Raw genomic sequence first — 18855 nt, forward strand, 5'->3', positions numbered from 1 at the left:
CGACCTGAGGGAAACCCCAATTACCACCTTCTCTTTACTAAATGGAAAGCAAAGCAAATCATTAGTCTCCTCAAACCATGAGATTAAGGGCCTGATATCAAGGTAAATTCTTTCAATTGGAACAGAATATAACTGTCATCTCTCATTCATACAAAAAGCTAAGCAATGGAGAGAAGAGAGCAGAAAATATATGTAGCCATCACAGCAGAAAAGGTTACACAATCACCTTTATCCCAAGCTTCTTCTCAAATTACTGAGTAGTTTTAAACAACCACAAAAAGGGCTCTCAAGAGAACCTGTCTAGATAAAAGTTATCATTTTAATCTCTGGAGATAGGAGATAATCTCCCCCCAAAAAACTCTAGCTTTCACTCAGTTCAAGTTCAGGACTCAGTTAACCTACAAATTTGCATTTTCAGGTACTGTAAAGGGCATGTAATCTCATGGGGGCAAAAAAAGGCAGAACCAGAGAACTACTGAACCAGAGAGAGCAAAGTAAGAGTTAAGTGCTCCTATTATAGGGCTATAGCAGAAAACCTAGGCATAATGAAGTGACATCTCTTAATTGGAATAAAGATAATTATGAAAGACTCCCCAGTTTATAATAAAATCTGGTTATTAAAAATGTTCTTGCCTTAGAATTTGGCATGTAAAAATCAGGAGTAAATAAATCTGGGGTCACATTTCTGGAATAAGAAATCAGGGCCCAAAAATGAACCATGTGAGCTCATTTCCTTAAAGAATGAGAGAACTTAGAAAAATACAGCGTAGAGATGAGAGGAAAATGGAGAGCATAAATGCTTTACTCCTCTGGGAGCGAAGCCAGATTCATGCAACCAAGTGACCAGATTAAGTTTTTTGGGGGAACATGAGTAGAGTCCCTAACCAAGGAAGTAAACAATTCAAAAATCAATAAACAAATTCCAACTCTCAGGGCCATTGCTCTCATTTAGCCAGATTTCTTTCTTATAGCTTAGCTGCCAGATCCTCATTATACTGCTCTGGGTGTTTTATCCTCAGCCATAGCTTTAACACAGAAATGAGTAATTCAGGGGTACACAAAGGATCCAGACTAGAAAGCCTTCCCCTACAAGACTTTTTCTGTTGGCTTCACTAATGAAAGAGTGAAAAACCTTGTCAATTAACTAGCTGAGTAAAATTAAATTCTAAATCTCATTATTACTAGGAGTGGATTGAGTAGGTTCAGAGTTAAAGTTATGTGAAACTCAAAGTAAGATCTCCTAAAATTGTCTATCCCAAAGATAAAATTGTTTCCTTTCAACAAAATGGGGAGGGGAGGATGAAGGCATGTATTATCATGAGCCATGTTCTGTTACAGCACTTCTGGATAGTTAAATTTTGTTACTAGCCTAAAATTCACATTCCTTTCCCCCTAGGGATCTTAAAGGCAGGTTATTTGGAAGTCAAATCATTCTGACTTGTGCCTTTCCCTGGCATCAGAGAAAATTAGAATTATATAGCTCTTAGGAGACAGATATGAATTGTGGCCTACTATCATGCAGTAAACTTCTGGATTCAGGGTCTCTTTTACATCTGTATCCCTACCAAGGCTTTATCTACTAAGTGTACTGGGGTAATGGGGGAATTCCAGCCTGCTTGTCTTTTACAAGAGAAATGCCAGGATCACGAGCTTTGTATGGCAGGAAAGGTGCCAAAATACAACTCAAAATAATTAGTAGACTGGCACTCCCAAATTGGTTCCTTGAGACTCCTTTATACCTCAATTTTCAAACTGCAGAGAGACTCCCATAATTACTTCCCTAGTCTATTTGAGGAACACAAGGGGATATTATGTTCACATCCCCAGGTATACATGGTAGAGACACAATAATTTCACTACCATCTAAAGTGCAGGGGGTGGGGGTAAACTAAAACCTCTGAAAAATGGGTAGTGTAGATAGGTCTAACTTAGGGCACAAATCTCTTGGACCTCCTCAAACTGGATGCTAAGGAATTCTTTAGATACTACACATCCAGCAACAAATTTGCTGGGGAAGGGAATGATCAAGTTCAGGCCTTTCAACTTTTTGCCATGAGCCTGAGGATCTGAAAATTTGTAAAAGATTTTTGGAAAATATTTGATAATTGAAAAAAAGAGGAAGGACAGGACACAAACACCAGCCTTGAGTACTGCCACAGCTTGGACATGCACTGGTTGCTACAGCACTGCATGAGTTGAAAATGGAGAACAGAACATTATGTTTCCATTATTAGCCAGAAGTTTGGGCGGGAGAAAAAAAGGAAAAAAAAAGATAAAAAATGATTATTTGGAAAACAGAAATGAAGGTTGTGAAATGTAATACCAGAAAGGTTTTGCTTACCAGAAAACGAAGCTTGACTCCCCCTGCCTTGAGTTTACAACTGCAGCCTTTTTCCTAAAGATTCACTCCTCATCCTAGTACCATGTACAGGAGGCTAAGCAACTGGAGGTGGTACAGCACGGAACACAATTACCCCCCAAAACCAGAAAAGATGGGGAGGAGGAGGAAGATGGGAAATTTAAAGAAAAGCCTTCCAGCATCCACCCTTACCCTTCAAAAGATGAAAATGTCCCTAGACTAAGGACTAGGTCCAGCATGAACCTAACAAGTGGAAATACATATTTAGATCACAGATTTATTTAATCCTTCCTATTCAAGACTGTAAACAGCCAGATTAACTCTATCCTTTGGGCTCAGAGAATGGGAAAGAAATGGGTAAATTCTACTTATTGTTTCCCAGGTTGTGTTTATGTGGGGGAATTCCTATGATATTGAAATAGATGAAAAATTGTTGCTAAGCCTCAAACCTACCCACAGGCACCACTGGAGAAGAGAAGCAACCCCCAGAGACCTAATAATTTCTACTGGCTTGTTGGAGTTAATGGGGTGCTTTGTGAAAGAAAAAGAACCGAAACAAACTAATATCAAATACGCCGACAGAAAAAGAAAGTATTCAAGTCACAGGCTTCACTCCTCCCCAAGTTGGATCATGGCTCAAAATGCAAAACTCAGGGGGTGGAGTTTCAGGAGGGTGGAGGAGAGTGAAGGAAAGCTGATTACATCACCTTTTCAAACTGCTCCTCCCCCTTAGCTAACCTCCTAAAGCAGCCCTAAGCTCCGGCTGGCAAGAGGGAAGAGGAAGGAGAAAAACAACAAAGCAGGGACGCCATCTTGCAATGGAGAAGACTCAAGGAGGAAAAAAAAACATCTATGGTTTGCCGTAAAGGTTACAGTACAAACAGCCCATTAAAACCCGTCCCCAGTTAAAAAAAAAAACCCACCCCAAATTGTGTTTAACTTACTAAATTTCATTTGATTTGGTAAAAACAAAGGCAATTAAAAATGTTACTTAAAAGTTGTTTCTCCTGCTTGGGATAGAGGAAGAATTTGCAGCTGGGGGTCAAACTGCTAGCTAATACAGCCCACCCCCGTTTCTATACTACAAATAAAGGAGGAGGGGAGTTGGGCCCCTCCCAACAAAGGAGGTCAAGGTGGGAAAAGGACAGGAGAAAAATGGGTAAAGACACAACCTGCAACGCCGCTCGGAAGAGACAAAAGGACAAGGAAAAGTCGCCATATTGAAGCAGGGAAGAAAAAAAAATTCCTTTTAACGACACAAATTTTTTAGAAAGCTAGCATTCAATTGCACTAAATGGCCTTTAAAAATTACACGCCTTAATTCCCCACATTGCCCCCCTCCCACTTTCCTCCGCCCGCAACTGCACCCATTAAAAAAATTCAAGTTAAAGGTTATAAACCACTTTTCTTCTTATTAAAAAAAAAAAAGCTGCAAACTCAACAATTACAAGACATTCTTTACCTTCCCAACTAACACTTTGGATGTATTGGCACTATATTTTACTTTGGTTTAAGTGTCTTGCAATCTTTATTCGTAGATTGCCACCTATGTAAAGCACACATATATATATATATACCTCAAGCAAATTACATTTAAATATAACGAGAGGATTTAACCATAAGTCGTAGCCAGCTACTTTCTAATATTTTTTTGCTCATCTCCTTACCCTGCAATCTTTATGTACAGATTGCTTATTAATCTGGCCAATTGAAAGGCGCCCCTGCTTGTCTCACACACAAAGAAGTGGGACTTTTAGGCCACAAGATCCACGTCTTTTGTATGTGAGCTCATTAACCCTTCCGAAAGACTGCTGGCATCTAGAGGAAGGTATCCCATTCCTCTTTATAAAAAGATAACGAACTTTTATGGCTTTGGCAGTCTGGAAAATTGGCTGGATTACCAAGGGTTAACCATCAAGAAAATCCTCACTTGTCGGCCCCCCCACCCTCTCCGTGCCTGCACCAGGGCAGGGAAGAGGGAGGTGGTAGGGGAGAGAGAACAAGACTTTTTAAGACCTAATGTTTTTTTTTTTTCAATGGAGACTCAAGCGACCGGATTGGTCGTTCTCCAGCTCAATTATTTTTTGTCTACGATCTCATTTCTTCCTCTCATTTTTTTTTTTGTTTCACAACGGGAAACGTTGATTTCTTGTTGTAATGCTGGTTTTGAAAATTCGACACTTACTATCCAATTTTTTTGCGACGTCAGCACCTCGGGCTCAGGGGGGGTTAAAATTTGGAGAAAAAAATAAAACCAACCAGGACCCAAAGCTTAATTACTTGGGGGGCCTCATTGGATCAAAAAGTCTTTAAAAAATAAAGCCAACTCAGGATTCATTACCCTCTCCACTTAAGGAGAGGGTCTTAGAAATAAAAAAAAAAAACTGAGTGGATTCAAAAAGGAGACGCTGGATGGGCAGATTTGACGGGACTTGGGAGTTGGAGGAAGGGTAGTTGATTATTTTTGATAGATTTTGTGGTGATGGTCCTTCAGCCACAGATTTGAGTCCCAAGCAGCTTGGGCTGGGGGAGGGGGCGGGAAACAAGATAGGGCGATGGGGCAGAGAAGACACAAGTGGTTGGGTTGGTAGCTGCTGCTCCCCCCCCCTCGAAGGATCCTTTAGATGCTGTTACGGCTGCTTCTTTTTTCCTCGTGGCCGGGCTGTTTCCTCCGATTAAATTCGAACCTGGGAAAAGGAAAATAAAGGAGGAAACGAAAACGTCATTATTATTGGTTTTAATATCTCTTTACGTCTCGTTTACAGCCTGATAGGCTTTCCAAGACGCACCCACCGGTCTCCAAAACCTAAGCAACACTAGAATAAACTTCGTTATCACCCCACCGCCATTTCGCTACTCTACCACTATGCCGCCACGCAACATACCAACCGACAAAATACCCGTACTTACCTCTAAACGAACCCCAGAATGGCGGCTACCCGCTCGGACGATGCTTTTTATACAAGGACACCGCCCCGCGCACACTAGCGCGCTCACGAGGTACTGACGCCCTGCGCCATTGTTGGCGAGGCGCAAGCTAATTGGTCAACCACATCAAGGGATCACAAGCTGATTGGCTGTCGTGCCACACGCTCCACCCAACTCAACTCACTCTTCCGCTCTCCGCACCCAACCCTCGGCTCGCGATTAGGGTTAAGATGATTGGTTGGGTCCGCCTTCCCTTCCTTCTCTGATCTTATTCCTTCCCACCCCTTCACCGTCCAGTCTCACACTTGGTTGGCCTAACCGATTCCGCGCATGCGCACTAGTGGGACCGGGGCCCCAAATCAACCACAAAATAGTTCCGAAGCAAAAGATTCAGCAGTGGGCTAGGAGCCATAGCGAACTGGCTAGAGCAATAGTAATTTTGAAGTCGAATTCTATAGTGACGCAGTTAAAATTGGTCACCTTCGCCCCTACGCACTTACGCATGTGCGCACAGTCACGTTCCGGCGATGTACGTTTCTCACATAAGCCCCACCCAGCCTGCTTACAGACATGCGCAGCTTCTTCTCGTTCCCCCTCCTCCCTTAACCGTACACCAAGATGGCAACCTCTCTCCCAAGTCTTCTGTTTAGACAGCTCTTGGGCCTCACACCTGTCAGAGGGGTCAACTGGGTGCAGGTATCTATACAGTTTCTCCTCTCCTGCTCTTTTCCTTCTTCGCAGCACGCGGCCTTGGTTTTAGTTGGCTCGGGCTGGCCGATTTCCTTTCCCCTCCCGGCCCGGAAAAAGCTCCCTTTCTAGGGTCTGGGAGAATCAGGAGAAAGCCCAGCGCTCTCCTGTCTCGATTGTTTTGGCCACAGCATTCTCACTACTCAGTCTCTTGCATCTTGTCCTGGGACTTGGGGCGCATGCCAAGGGGTGGTACATAGTTCCTAAGGATTGCCTATATTTACTGAGTACATTTAAGTGTTCCCATGGCAACAGGCAACGGGGAGGAAAGGGTGTGCTGCGTTGCCATGGTGGTCCAGGAGGAGCTCTTCTCTCTTCCAGTTGCTGTAGCAGCCCCCTAACATTTCTTTCTCTTCCCAGACACCGTGTTCACAAGATAGAAAGTGAAGGACGAGGAAAAAGAGTTCTGACCTGGGAATTCCATTCCTGCCCCACTTAGGTCTTGAGAACTCCTCAAATGTTAACAAGCTCCTCCTATGCAATTAATTTCAGTCTAAAGCTCTTTGTATATCCAGTATGTGAACCATTGAATACAAGAACTATGTAGCCCTTTGATGCTTCTGACATCTTGAGTGGTGCTTGTGATCCTCAAAGTACACTGCAGTAATTTATCTCTCCATTCCCATGGATGTAGGGAGGATCTGAAGAGCTTAACATACTGCTCCCTTTTGTCCTGAAGGTCTCTTGCCTGTCATACTACTATTCAAACCTCCTTTAGACATTCCTCCCCCAGGTCCCCAAATTCCCTTATCTCTTGAAACCCCTGGCTTTACTACTCACCACCTGGAAGGTCCTTAGTTGGGGTAAAAAGGGGAGGCTGCTTCCCACAGTTGCTATTCCCTGAAATGGGGCAAGTTAACCTCAAAGGTGTGGAGATTAAGGTCACTCTGGAGTTAATTACAGGACTCAGGTCTTTGATTCCAGCTTTGGGACTCAGATTGCTCACTCTTGTGGAATGGGAGACTTATTTTTATAAAGCAGGGTAAGCCCAATGATTCAGAGGAAGAGTTGAGATGAGGATGTATGTGTGGCACAGGTATCCTGTGATCCTAACATAACCTTTTCCTGGGTACTTTATCCAACTCTTGGGAACTTAGGTATTCTTTTAGTCACCTGAAACATCATACCCAGTTCACCTTATCGTTCCTTTGACATCAGTTTTTTTCCCCTAGGAATATAGATTTCTAGTGCCCCTAATCTTTCTCTTAATGCCAGTTCTCTTAATTTATCCTAATCTTATAATTTAATTAATCCTAATTAAATTCTGTGATTGGAACTTAAAGGGAAGAATAGACAGAATAGGAATGTTCCTTTCCTGTCTTTTTTTTTTTTTTGCTTTTTGGAGGGCAATTGGGTTTAAGTAACTTGCCCAAGGTCACACAGCTAGGTTTTTTTGTTTGTGTGTGTGTTAAATGTCTGAGGCCAGATTTTGACACCTTTAACAGAAGCTCAAGAATTCTAGAGGGGAGGTTTGGGGGATAAAGAATAAGATATCTAATTTCCTTCCTAAATCTTCCCCTTTTTTGTTTCATAGGCTACTCCCCGTGCTCTATGCACCAAAGCTCCCCTTGAGGAAGAATCTTCCATTCCTGTCTCCCTCTATCAGGATGCTCCTTGGGAATATCTGGAAACTGAAGGTACCATATAACAAAGGTGTGGGAAGAGGGAAGGGAAAAGGTGGAGAATAAGGGGAGAGAGAGAAATCACTCAGAACCTAAAAGGAAGAACAGACTGTATAGGAATGTTTCTCCTTAATTGTCCTTCAGTGAACACTGAACCAAATGCAAAGTACTGAGGTTGATACAATCTAACAGTACTCTGTCTCTCCAGTTTTATTGTTATTTCTCTTCTCAACTTTGACATACATTGTATTCTATACGTTGCACCTCACCTTTTTCACAAACTGTTTCCAGTGACTGTAATGCCTAGAACATGTTGAATTTCTGTATATCCTCCCTTTTCTCGATTCTTCCCCTTGGTAATGCCCTTTTTCAACTCTTTCTTGAATAACACTTTGTTTTGGGACTCTGATATACTTGTTATATATCATTGTGTATTGTAGTTATTAGTCTTTGTGTATTGTAGATAAAAGTTCCACGAGGGCAAGAAAACCAGTTTTTTTGTTAAACTTTTATGTCCAGCACTTACCAAAATGCTTTATCAAATAGATGCTTATTAAATATTTAGTGAAGGAATGCAGAGATGAATAGGGAATGATCTCTAGGGAAAATACAGTAGGGGAGGTGAAGTCTTTGAAAATTATCGAAACAGAACAAAAAACTGAAAATGATTAGTATAAAAGAGAGGTACAAAAATAAAAAAAAAGACTTTTAAAGTTATCTAGTGAGAAAGGAAGAAAAGATTAGCACTAAGTTGGATATAAGAAATGCTTTTCAAAGGTATAGTAATTTATTTGGGTCTTGAGGGATGGGGTAGAAGGGTTAAGAAGACATTCCAGGCATAGGGAATAGTATAAGCAAAGGCATAGATAGATACCTAGGGCAATTTTGTGGGATGGTTTAGTTTGCCCTCAAAGCAAGGGTGGGGAATCTTTGATCTTGAGGCTACATATGGTCCTCTAGGTCTTCAAGTGCAGCTCTTTGACTGAATCCAAACACCACAGAACAATCCTTTTATTAAGGGCATTTAGGTCCTAAAGGGAAGTAATATGTATGAATAAGGAGAGTGGAGCCCTAGAAGTAGTTTTTAGTAATTATTATAGGGCAGATGAGATATTTGTGAAGTGTTTAGCATAGTTTTTGGCTACTAGTTTTTTTTACTACATAGTAAGCATTTAATACGTTCCTATTTCTATCTTCCTCCTCTTTCCTCTTCCTGTCTTTTGCTTTCCTTTCTAGAATACCTGGATCGATATGGCTCCCGCCCAGTCTGGGCTGACTATCGACGAAACCACAAAGGTGGTATCCCACCACAGCGAACCCGTAAGACATGCATTGTGAGTAGGGAAGAAGAAGAATTGGATCTTTGACACAAAGATCCAAGGGTAACAGGGTGGGATTGGAGGGACCTTGACAAAAGACATATGCTCATTCCTTTATCTCCTACAGCGAGGGAGCAAAGTTGCTGGGAACCCTTGCCCTATCTGCCGTGATCAGAAGCTCCATGTGGACTTTAGAGTAAGACATCTCTAAATTTCATTGTACTCACCTTTTCCCACCTCAGGGACTAGGATATATATACACTGTATACTTAAGTGATATTTCTGCTGTCCCTTTCCTTTACACTTCAAAATGACTGACAGTTATTCCCTAGTCTTTCCTCCTTTGCTCCAATTCTTAAAAAAGTAGCTTTCAAGACCACCCTCCCTACTCCCTTTATCTCATAATTGCAGTCAGCTAGCTGGCACAGTGGATAAAAAGCATAGGTAGATGGGGTGGCTAGATGGTGGCACAGTAAATAGAGCACTGGCCCTGGAGGCAGGAGGTCCTGAGTTCAAGTCCAGCCTCAGACACTTAACACACACAAAAAACTAGCCTTGTGACCTTGGGCAAGTCACTTGACCCCAATTGCCTTCCAAAAAGCAAAAAAAAATTAAAATTAAATTAAAATTTAAAAAAAGCATAGGTAGGGGGGTGGGGAGCCTGCAGCCTCCAGGCTTCTGGGTCCTTGGGTGTGGCATTTTGATCAAGTCCAATTTTACAAATCTTTTTATTATGGGGATTTGTTCTGTGAACTTTAGGCTGCACTTTAGGACCTAGAGGGCCACACATGGTCCTGAGGCTGAAGGTTCCCCACTCCTGGCATAGGATTTCAAAGTCAGGAAGACCTCAGATTGAATTTTGCCTCAGACACTTTTATGTTCTGTGACCCTGGATAAATCATTTAATCTCTGTCTCAATTTCTTTATTATAAAATAGTACCTGGGTTGTTGTGAGGACCAAATGAATTAACATATATAAAGCATTCTATAAGTGTTAGCTATTACTATTTTAATCTGTTCTCCTGTAGGAGCTTGCTACCTTGATTGTCCCTTTGATTTCTTATCAGCTGCTTATAAACATGCTTAGTCTCCCTTATCTCTAAAAATCTTTCACTTAACCCCACCATCTCCTCAAGCTATTATCTCACCTTTTCACAAACACCTAGAAAATAGGAAAAGCCATCTGCAGTCATTACCTCAACTTCTTCACCTCCTGGTCACTTCTCAACCCTTGGCAACTTGGCCTCTCACCCCACAAACAGGCTCAAACTGTCCTCTTCAAGGTCACCATTGATTTCTTAATTGCTAAATCTGATGGCTTTTCACAGCCTTTATCCTATATCTCTCTGCAATTTTTGGCACTTTTAACCACTCCCTTTCATCCTAGAAACTCTTTTCTTGGCTTTGAGTCTACTCTCTCTTAATTTCTTCATGCTTCTCTGATGAGTCATGATTCTTTTCTGCTTCCTTGATCATCCACCTCTCTCTATAACCATGGGTATTCCCCAGTTCTTAGTACTGAGGTCTCTTCTCTCTATATGAAGGTAACTCCCAAATCAATGCCTAGCCCTATACTCTCTCCCAAACTCTAGTTCCCATTACTACTGAACTTTTCTATGTAGATGACTCATAGACATATCAAGTTAACACATCCAAACTAGAATTCATTATTTCTGTTATTAAACCTGAATTTTATTCAAATTTCCTTTTTCTTTCCTTTTTTTAAGGGCACTTTTTAGTCACCCAGATTTGTGACATTAGCAGTATTTATCCTCAACTCTACTTTCCTTAACCTCACCCCCCCCCAATATCTAGTCAGTTACCAAGTCTTGCAGATTTTATTTCTGCAACATCTGTTATATCTGTCCCCTTGTTCGCATGCCACTTAGAGCCACAAGCCTTGTTCTGGTTCTTACTGTCTTCTTGGTAGGTCTGTGCCATAGTCTCCCTGCTTCCATTTTTACCCTCTAATTCATCCTTTATACAAGTACCAAAATAATTTTCCTAAAGTACATCTTCCTTCTTAGGAATCTTCAGTGGCTTTTGACTCTGGGATAAAATACAAAATACTCATATTGCTATTTAAAGCCCAACCCACCTTTGGATGTATTGTGAATTCCTCTCTTTCATATACCTATAATTATCCCTGTTCCAACAAATGGCCTACTTGCTGTCCTCCATATCTGGAATGTGCTTCCCTTCTCATTGAATCTTTAGCTTCCTTCATGTCTCATGCCACCTTTTGTGGAAATCCTTTCCTCATTCTCCTAGTTGTAATTGGTCTCTTCATTATTCAAATTATATTGTATTACATCTCTTTGCATATTGTAAGTCTCAGTAAGAAAAGCTCCTTGTGGGTAGGAACTTCTTTATTTTCTATTCATATTCCTAGTGTCTAACATAGTGACATTGTTAGGTATATAATAAATGCTTATTAAATTGAATCTTCACATTTTCCAACTTTTAATTGGGAGTAGTTATAAGGAAATCACCTTGATATCTTTCCTCAGTTCTATCCAGCAGCCACTTCAGATGTTCCCTTCCTAAAATACTATATTTCAATTAATAAGAGTTAATCGATATACTTGTATTGTAGGGACTGGGCATACAAGATAATTATGGGGACACTAGCACCTGAGGAAGAGGATAGAGAATTAGGAGAAGCTTCATGTAGGTGGTAGTGTTTGACCTGAGTTTGGAAAGAAACTAGGGATTCTGTGATGTGGAGATGAGGAGGGGCCTATATTCCAGACATGGAGAGGCAGCCTGTGCAAAGGCCTGGAGATAGTCTTTTCTGTAGGAAAAACAGCAAGTAAGCCAGCTTGGCTAGACTGAAGAGTTTGTGAAGGGGAGTAGTGGGAGCCTGACAAGGCGAGGAAGGTAGGGTGGAGCCAGGTCAGGAAGGACTTTAAATGCCAAATAAAATAATCGTATTTTATCAGGAGCCAACAAGGTGTAGTGGAAAGAGCAAGGACTATGTAGAGTCAGAAGATCCAAGTCCCGTCTTTATTCTGACACTGTGTGTGTCATCATGGGCAGATCTTCTCATCTTTCTGGGTCTTAGTTTTCTCATCTTTAAGTGAGTTGAACTCTATGACCTTTTAAGTTGTTGTAGCTCTAGGTTTATGATCCTATCATGCTAAAGGGAATAGGTAGCACTGAAGTTTATTGAGCAGGGAAGTGACAGAACCAGACATTTAGGATTATTCTGATATTTTGGCAGCTCTGAAGAAGAAAGATTGGAGAGGGGAGAGACTTGCAACAGGGAAACCAATTGGGAGGCTAATTGTGAGAGGTGATGGGGGTGCCTAAACTGTGGCTATGTGAGTGGGGAGAGATGGAAGACAGGTTGTACAGTTAGAATCAGAAAGGCTTGTCAAGTGATTGTATTTGTGAGGGGAGGAGAGAGGAGTCCGATGACTCTGAGATGTTGGACCTGTTTGACTAGAAGGATTTGTGATGCCCTTAACAGAAACTGGGAAATTTGCAAGGTGAGTGAGGTCCAGATGGTATATAGGGTGTCTCAAAAGTGTCATATAGTCTTAAGTTAGCTAATATCTTATAATGTGGTCTTTTGGAGACGTTTTGAGTTTGAGAGGTCTGTGGGATATCTAGTAGGAAATATGGAAATGGTGATATGGGATTAGACTTCACAAGAGGGACTTAGAGCAGCATATATGGAACTGGAAATCATCTTCACAGGGATGATAATTGAACTCATAGGAGCTGATGAAATTGCCCAGAGTAAGAGTGTAGAGATGATGAGAACGCAGGGCTGAACTTGGGGTACACTCATAGTTAAAGATTGTGATATAGATGATGATCCAGGAAAGGAGACTTAGAAGGAGTGGGTCAGACAGGAGGAAAGGGAAGAGAGAAACATTCTCCTGAAAATCCAGAGAGGAAAAAACACCCAAGAGGAGAGGGTGATAGAGTATTAAATGCTTCTGAGAGGTCAAGCATTTAGGATTGAGAAAAGCTCATTAGATTTTTCATTTAAAAGATTATTTGTAACTTTGGAGAGTGCCACATGTTAGGAGCCAGATTGCAAAGGGTTAAGAAGAGAGGAAGTGAAGGTCAGGAGTATCAACAGCTTCTAGGAGTTTGGTTATGAAAGGGATGATCAGTTAAGTGGGGTTTCTCTTAAGGATGGGGAAACCTGGGGTTGTGTGTAACTTTACAGATTACAAGATTAAGACTTGCCAAGATCACACAGCTAGTAAGTGTCTGAGGCCAGATTCAAATTCTAGGTCCAGTGGTATATCCACTTTGCCAACTAGTTGCCTCCATGTGACTGTAGTAGCAAGCACCCCAAGCTCGTCCTCAGGGTTTGCTGCTACCACAGGTTCTTGGATCTGCTTTGATAAAGGAAAGCAACTCAAAATGGGTTAACAAGCTTACTTTAATCAGTCAGACGTATATCATTTACCTAGTTCAGGGGAAAAAGATCAGCACGCCGAACTTCAGAACATACAGAATTATCAAGACAGAAACAGATCAAATAGACAGTTTCCAAACTGTCCAACCATTACATCCATACCCAGTCAACATCTGGGTTTCCACATCTGGGTTTTTCAAAGCTGGGGACTCTCAACAACGGCTTCCCAGAATTCAGATCAAATCACAGAACACTTCTCAAAGTGAGTCCCAAAACAAAGCTACACATCAGGGCTTATATAGCCTTCTCCTGGCTCAGAGAATGTAACAACCTTATTGACTCACTGGCCAATCAAGAAGTATCTACTGAAAAACAAGCCTCCCTCCCCAGGCTTCAGGTGCATTTTAGCCTAGGGGCAGGGAAGATCTTCCAAATTTTCATTCCCATTACAGTGACCCCGGGCAGATTACTACATAACGCTGTTTGCCTCAGTTTCCCCATCTCTAAAATGAGTTGGAGAAGGAAATGGCAAACCATTCCAGTGTCTTTGCCAAGATAACCCCAAATGGGGTCAAAAAGAGTTGGACGTGACTGAATAACACTGACTTCTCCACCCTGTCCCAGGAAGCTCATTACTGTGATAAATCTTATTGTCCTACAAGATCTCATCAGCCTTGATACTCTACCTCACCACTACTCTCAGCTTCTCTGATTGGAGGGTAGGGCCATGAACTCCAAGCCTTCATTTAGGAGAAACCTCAGCATTAGCTCATAGTCTCATTTCGAACTTGGCTGTGTTTTTTATCCCCAGCACTTAGCACCTAATATAGATGCTCAGTATTTATTGACCGTTGATTAATAGTATTAAAGGCTTCAGAAGTCAAGAGGGATGAGGATTGAGGAAAGGTATTTGATTTTGGCAGTTAAGAGATTATCAATGACTTTGGAGAGAGCAGTTTCAATTGAATGATGAGGTTGAAAACCTCAAAGACTTCTAGAGTTAAGAAGAGAATGAGAGGAAAGGAAATGGTGATACCAATAACCTTCTCTAGGAGTTTAGCTACAAAAGAGAGGAGAGCTGTAGGATGATAGCTATCAGGGATGGGTGGATAAAGGGAGGGTTTTTGAAGATGGGGGAGACATGGGCATGTCTTGTAGGCAGCAGGAAAACAATAGACAAAGAGATATTGAAAGTTAGTGAGAGGGGTGAAAGTTAGTGGGAGGGGCGGCTAGGTGTCCCAGTGAATAGAGCACCGGCCCTGGAGTCAGGAGGACCTGAGTTCAAATCCAGCCTCAGACACTTAACACAAAACTAGCCGTGTGACCTTGGGCAAGTCACTTAACCCCAACTGCCCTCCAAAAAAGCAAAAAAAAAAAAGTGAGAAAGTAGGTACTAATAGAGAAACACTCTGCTAAAGATATGATAGACTGAGATCATTTGTTCAGGTTACCTTTGCAAATAGAGAGGCCACCTCTTCTAGTAAAGAGATGAAGGAGGAGAGTGTGGGGGAAGACATTCTGAGTGATAAGAGTATGAGGAGAGAATAAGGAACTCTTGGCTAATGGCTTCGATTTTTTTTCAGTGATATATATATATATGAAGAGGTTCTCAACTGAGAGGATGAAGATGGGGGAATAGAGAAAAGAAGCAAGTGTGGGAAAGGCCAGTGTGGTGACTGGGAGAGCGAATTGATTAGGAAGCTGTAAAAACATTGCCATCTTGCAGTGATATTATTTAACATAAGTTTGTAGTGGACTCAAGTCAGCACAGTTTTGTAGTTTTTCTCTAACTTCATTTAGATGCACATGAATAAGTGTGAAGGCTTGAGTAATGTGAGTAATCCAAGACTGTGGCAATAGAAGAGTAGGGGCAGTAGTGTAAAGGAAGGATAAAAGAGAAACTGCCTTGGGAGTTATGTCTTTTAAGAACTAGGGAGGGGGAAGCTAGGTGGAGAAGTGAATAGAGCACCTGCCCTGGAGGCAGAAGGACCTGAATTCAATCCGGCCTCAGACACTTGACACACTAGCCGTGTGACCTTGGGCAAGTCACTTAACCCTAAGTACCTGTCTTTCCCCCTCCAAAAAGCAAAAACAGGTCATTTAATTAGTCCCTTCCTGAGACATGAATTCACTCTTCCAAAATCCCTTATAAGGTTTCATCTCACTTCTATTCACTCCTCCAATGACAAGGACTCTGAAGTAGCTAAGGTAAGAATTCAGTATGAGGTTTCTTCTGGTCCCAATAAATGGGTGAGTTTCAAGGCTGTAGGATTTCAAGATTTGGTATTTTGTCAGCATAAAAAGAGAAATGGAAACAAAACTTTGGTCAAAGCATTTGTCTCTTCCCTTCAACAATCCAGTGATATTAAGGTAGAAAGATGGATATTTGAGACATTGTGGCCTCTATTTTTAGGATTTCACAACATGTAAATGACTGTGGCTCTCCTCACTAACATTGGATGTTTTTTTTTTTCTTTTTGGAGGGGGGAAGACAGGGCAATTGAGGTTAAGTAATTTGCCCAAGGTCACATGGCTAGTAAGTGTTAAGTGTCTGAGGCTGGATTTGAACTTAGGTCTTCCTTACTCCAGGGCAGGTGCTCTGTTCACTTCGACACCTAGCTGGGAGTACCCCAACTCCAGGAAGCCTGGGTCTGGACACTTCCACATCACAATCATTGGAGAGAGATAAGTCATAATACTGCCCCTATACAAAGCAGATGAACACTGAATTTCATTTTTTTGTGAAGTGGGTATAAGTGGCTTACTTGAGGTCACATGGTTAGCAAGTAGCAGAATCTGGACTGGAATTCAAATCTTCTAGAACTTACAGTCCTTCCTTATCTAAGGTCAAGGACTGTTTTTTGTCTTTGAATTCTCAGTGCCTTGTACATAGTAGGCACTTAATATTTCTTGATTAATTAATCGTGTCTCATCTCTCTAGCCCACAGGAAAGGATAAAAGAATTTTGCAATAGTAGTATATAGAAAAGAGCTAAATTTGGGACGGCTAGGTGTCGAAGTGAGGAAGTGAGTAAGAGCGCCGGCCCCAGAGTCAGGAGGACTGGGGATCAGTTCCGTTGTCAGATACTTAACACCCACACAAAAAAAACTGGCCGTGTAACCTTGGGCAAGTTACTTAACCCCAATTGCTTTTAAAAAAAAAAAAAAGAAAAGAGCTAAATTTGGCGTAATGGTGTTTGGTATGGGCTTTGGCTACTAGGTGTATCCAAGAGAAGGGTAGAGCACTGTTGTCTAGAATCAGGGGAGATATCATGGATGAGTTGAGACTTGAATATGGGGGAGATTGGGAAGTTTTGAATAGGATGTGGAAGGACATGCTGTGCTAGAAGGAGGGAACACTACTCCTTCTGCCTTTTCTGGTATTACTGCAACCTTCATTTCTTTCTCTTCAGAATGTGAAGCTCTTGGAACAGTTTGTGTGTGCTCACACAGGTGTCATCTTCCATGCTCCATACACAGGTTAGATCCCAACCCCTTAAGAGTGTGGTTTTCCCCATATAGTCTCCTGCTTTCACTGAGAACAAGTCCTTTTCTCGTTTAGGCTTTTTTAGAGACTTACAGAAAGCATAGAAGATATAGATTCCAGCCTTTGGAAAATTTCCTGTGTAACAGCAAAGATGCAAAGGATACACATAAATGTGTATCAAGACTTGCATATGTACAGGGGAAAAATGTTATGTGTTCCCTATTTTGAGTAAACCCAAGTTTGGAAAATAGAACTGTATCTAAAAGGTAATGAAGAGATAATTAATTTCCAAAGGGACATACATTTCACTTTGAATCATAGGATTTCTTTAAATTGTATGGTTCCTTGAGCACTTAAATGGGATTCACTTCCTAAAATTTGATCCACCATATCTATTACAGAAGATACAGCATTTAAATGCTTGAATTGAATTGTATAAATAAGCCTATGAGTGCCAAGGTGTTGCTATGAAAAGTGTGATTAATCAGATAATGGTCCTCAAAGGAGGGAAGGAGCAAGTGTTGGCCTCTTGCCATATTCAGGTGCCTCCCGAACCTTCACTTCCAAGAATTTTCCGTCTTTTTTCTACATTGGTTGTTTCCACATGTCCTTATTCCAGTTAGATGTGAGATTTGGATCCACCCTTGCCACTGGTTATCTTTACTGGGCTTTAAGTTCCTAATCGTTATAGTGGGAAGAATCCTCTTTCCTGTCCACTGCCACCCTATACCATTCCCAGAGGCAACATTATGGCAGTTGATATTATGGCAATATAAGGTGACTATATTCTCTCCCTTTTTCCCTCCCTCATTTTCTCCTTTAACAAGGTGTCTGTATGAAGCAGCATAAGAAGCTGACAGAGGCTATCCTGAAGGCCAGAGACCATGGTGAGAGTCAGAAAGGGGACAGGGAGTTTTAAAAGTAGGAACAGGACCAGGGCCTGGAAAGAGGAGTATGTGGGGGTGGTGAGAGATAAGGTAATTAAAATTCTGAAAGTCTGAGAAGGGATATAGGATATTTTCCCTTTCTATTGTCCTTTCTGTATACATTAGCATTTCAGTGTTACATTAATCACTTTTCTCTTATCCCTAAACTTCATCAATGAACCTTACTTATTTCTCAACTTTTCCTTGCCTCATGACACCCCATTTACTGCCTTCTATTTTATTTTTTCCCCCATCTTTTTCATCTCCCTAGGTTTTCTCAGTTACCACATCCCACTGGTACAGCCCCGAGATACTGATTTCAGCAACTCCCATGGAGCTGTGGGCTGTACCCCAGTGGCTCCTGCCCTAGCTGCAGGTACCTCCTGGTATCCATGGTACAATTGGCAGCAGCCACCTGAGAGAGAGCTGGCCCGTCTTCGAAGGCTCTATCGAGGCCATCTTAAGGAAGAGAGTGGACCCCCACCAGAAACGATGCCCATACTTGCATCGAAAACTAATGTTCTCCCTGAGGAAGAGGAATCTACAAGTGTCCCCTAGAAAGGAAGTGGTGGATATACTCTGTGGTGCTCCAGAGCTTAAGGATGGATGTTAGAAAGTCCTGATGCCTAAATTGAACTGATTTTTATCCCTACCCTTTATAGAAATGGGTAGTATGATGGCAAGCTCTGACCTAGAGGAAAAGAGAAAACAGGGAGAAGGTAAAATGAAACATTGTCTGAATAAATGTTTTTGGTCGACTTCACTTCATGCTGCTTCCTCCACCCCATATTTTTAAGTTTCAGGGATAGAGGGTGCCTAATTTGTCAAGTCAACCCTTTATAATAAAAATTCTTTTATTATCCATGTGTCTCTGTTTTTAGATTGTAGGAGTTAGATAAGATACTTGTACCATTTGCTATTTGCCTAAAAATGGTTGGGTGAGGGGAGGGGGGGTTGGGAATGCTGTTGAGAAGAAGAGGAGTTTCACTATCGATTTATGCATCATGATTTCAGAGTGAGTTGTATATGAGTGGATCTGCATCGGTGCTTCTGTAGATCAAATACCATTCCGAGATTGATTTTTCCAGTC

The 18855-nt window shown here is 41.6% G+C and overlaps 2 protein-coding genes across 5 annotated transcripts in view; one reads left to right on the forward strand and one right to left on the reverse strand.

Moving 5' to 3' along the window:
* PPP1R10 (protein phosphatase 1 regulatory subunit 10) overlaps window positions 1–5424 on the reverse strand; it is a 16868-nt gene extending 11444 nt beyond the window's left edge. For 2 of the 3 annotated variants that reach the window (XM_069073162.1, XM_069073160.1), the window contains exon 1: window positions 4545–5318. The gene's annotated coding sequence lies outside the window, so the exon portion shown is untranslated. Of the gene's footprint in view, window positions 1–4544 lie in introns of all 3 variants that reach the window. The other variant, XM_069073161.1, reaches the window with a different exon arrangement.
* Window positions 5425–5828: 404 nt separating this feature from the next.
* On the forward strand, window positions 5829–18627 carry MRPS18B (mitochondrial ribosomal protein S18B). Of its 2 annotated transcripts, XM_069073163.1 has the most exons (7): window positions 5829–5983; window positions 7569–7671; window positions 8893–8990; window positions 9103–9171; window positions 16766–16832; window positions 17667–17726; window positions 18037–18627. In XM_069073163.1, exons 1-7 carry the CDS (start codon window positions 5906–5908, stop codon window positions 18321–18323), a joined length of 762 nt encoding a protein of 253 aa, XP_068929264.1. In that variant the 5' UTR covers window positions 5829–5905; the 3' UTR covers window positions 18324–18627. The 2 variants fall into 2 exon arrangements, with proteins under 2 accessions (XP_068929264.1, XP_068929265.1); XM_069073164.1 differs by lacking the exon at window positions 17667–17726.
* The last annotated feature ends 228 nt before the right edge of the window (window positions 18628–18855 follow it).

The sequence above is a fragment of the Petaurus breviceps genome, unplaced genomic scaffold (genome assembly GCF_028583685.1).
Source record: "Petaurus breviceps papuanus isolate PSGF00001 unplaced genomic scaffold, PetGlider_PUasm1.0 90865, whole genome shotgun sequence".
Taxonomy (NCBI): domain Eukaryota; kingdom Metazoa; phylum Chordata; class Mammalia; order Diprotodontia; family Petauridae; genus Petaurus; species Petaurus breviceps.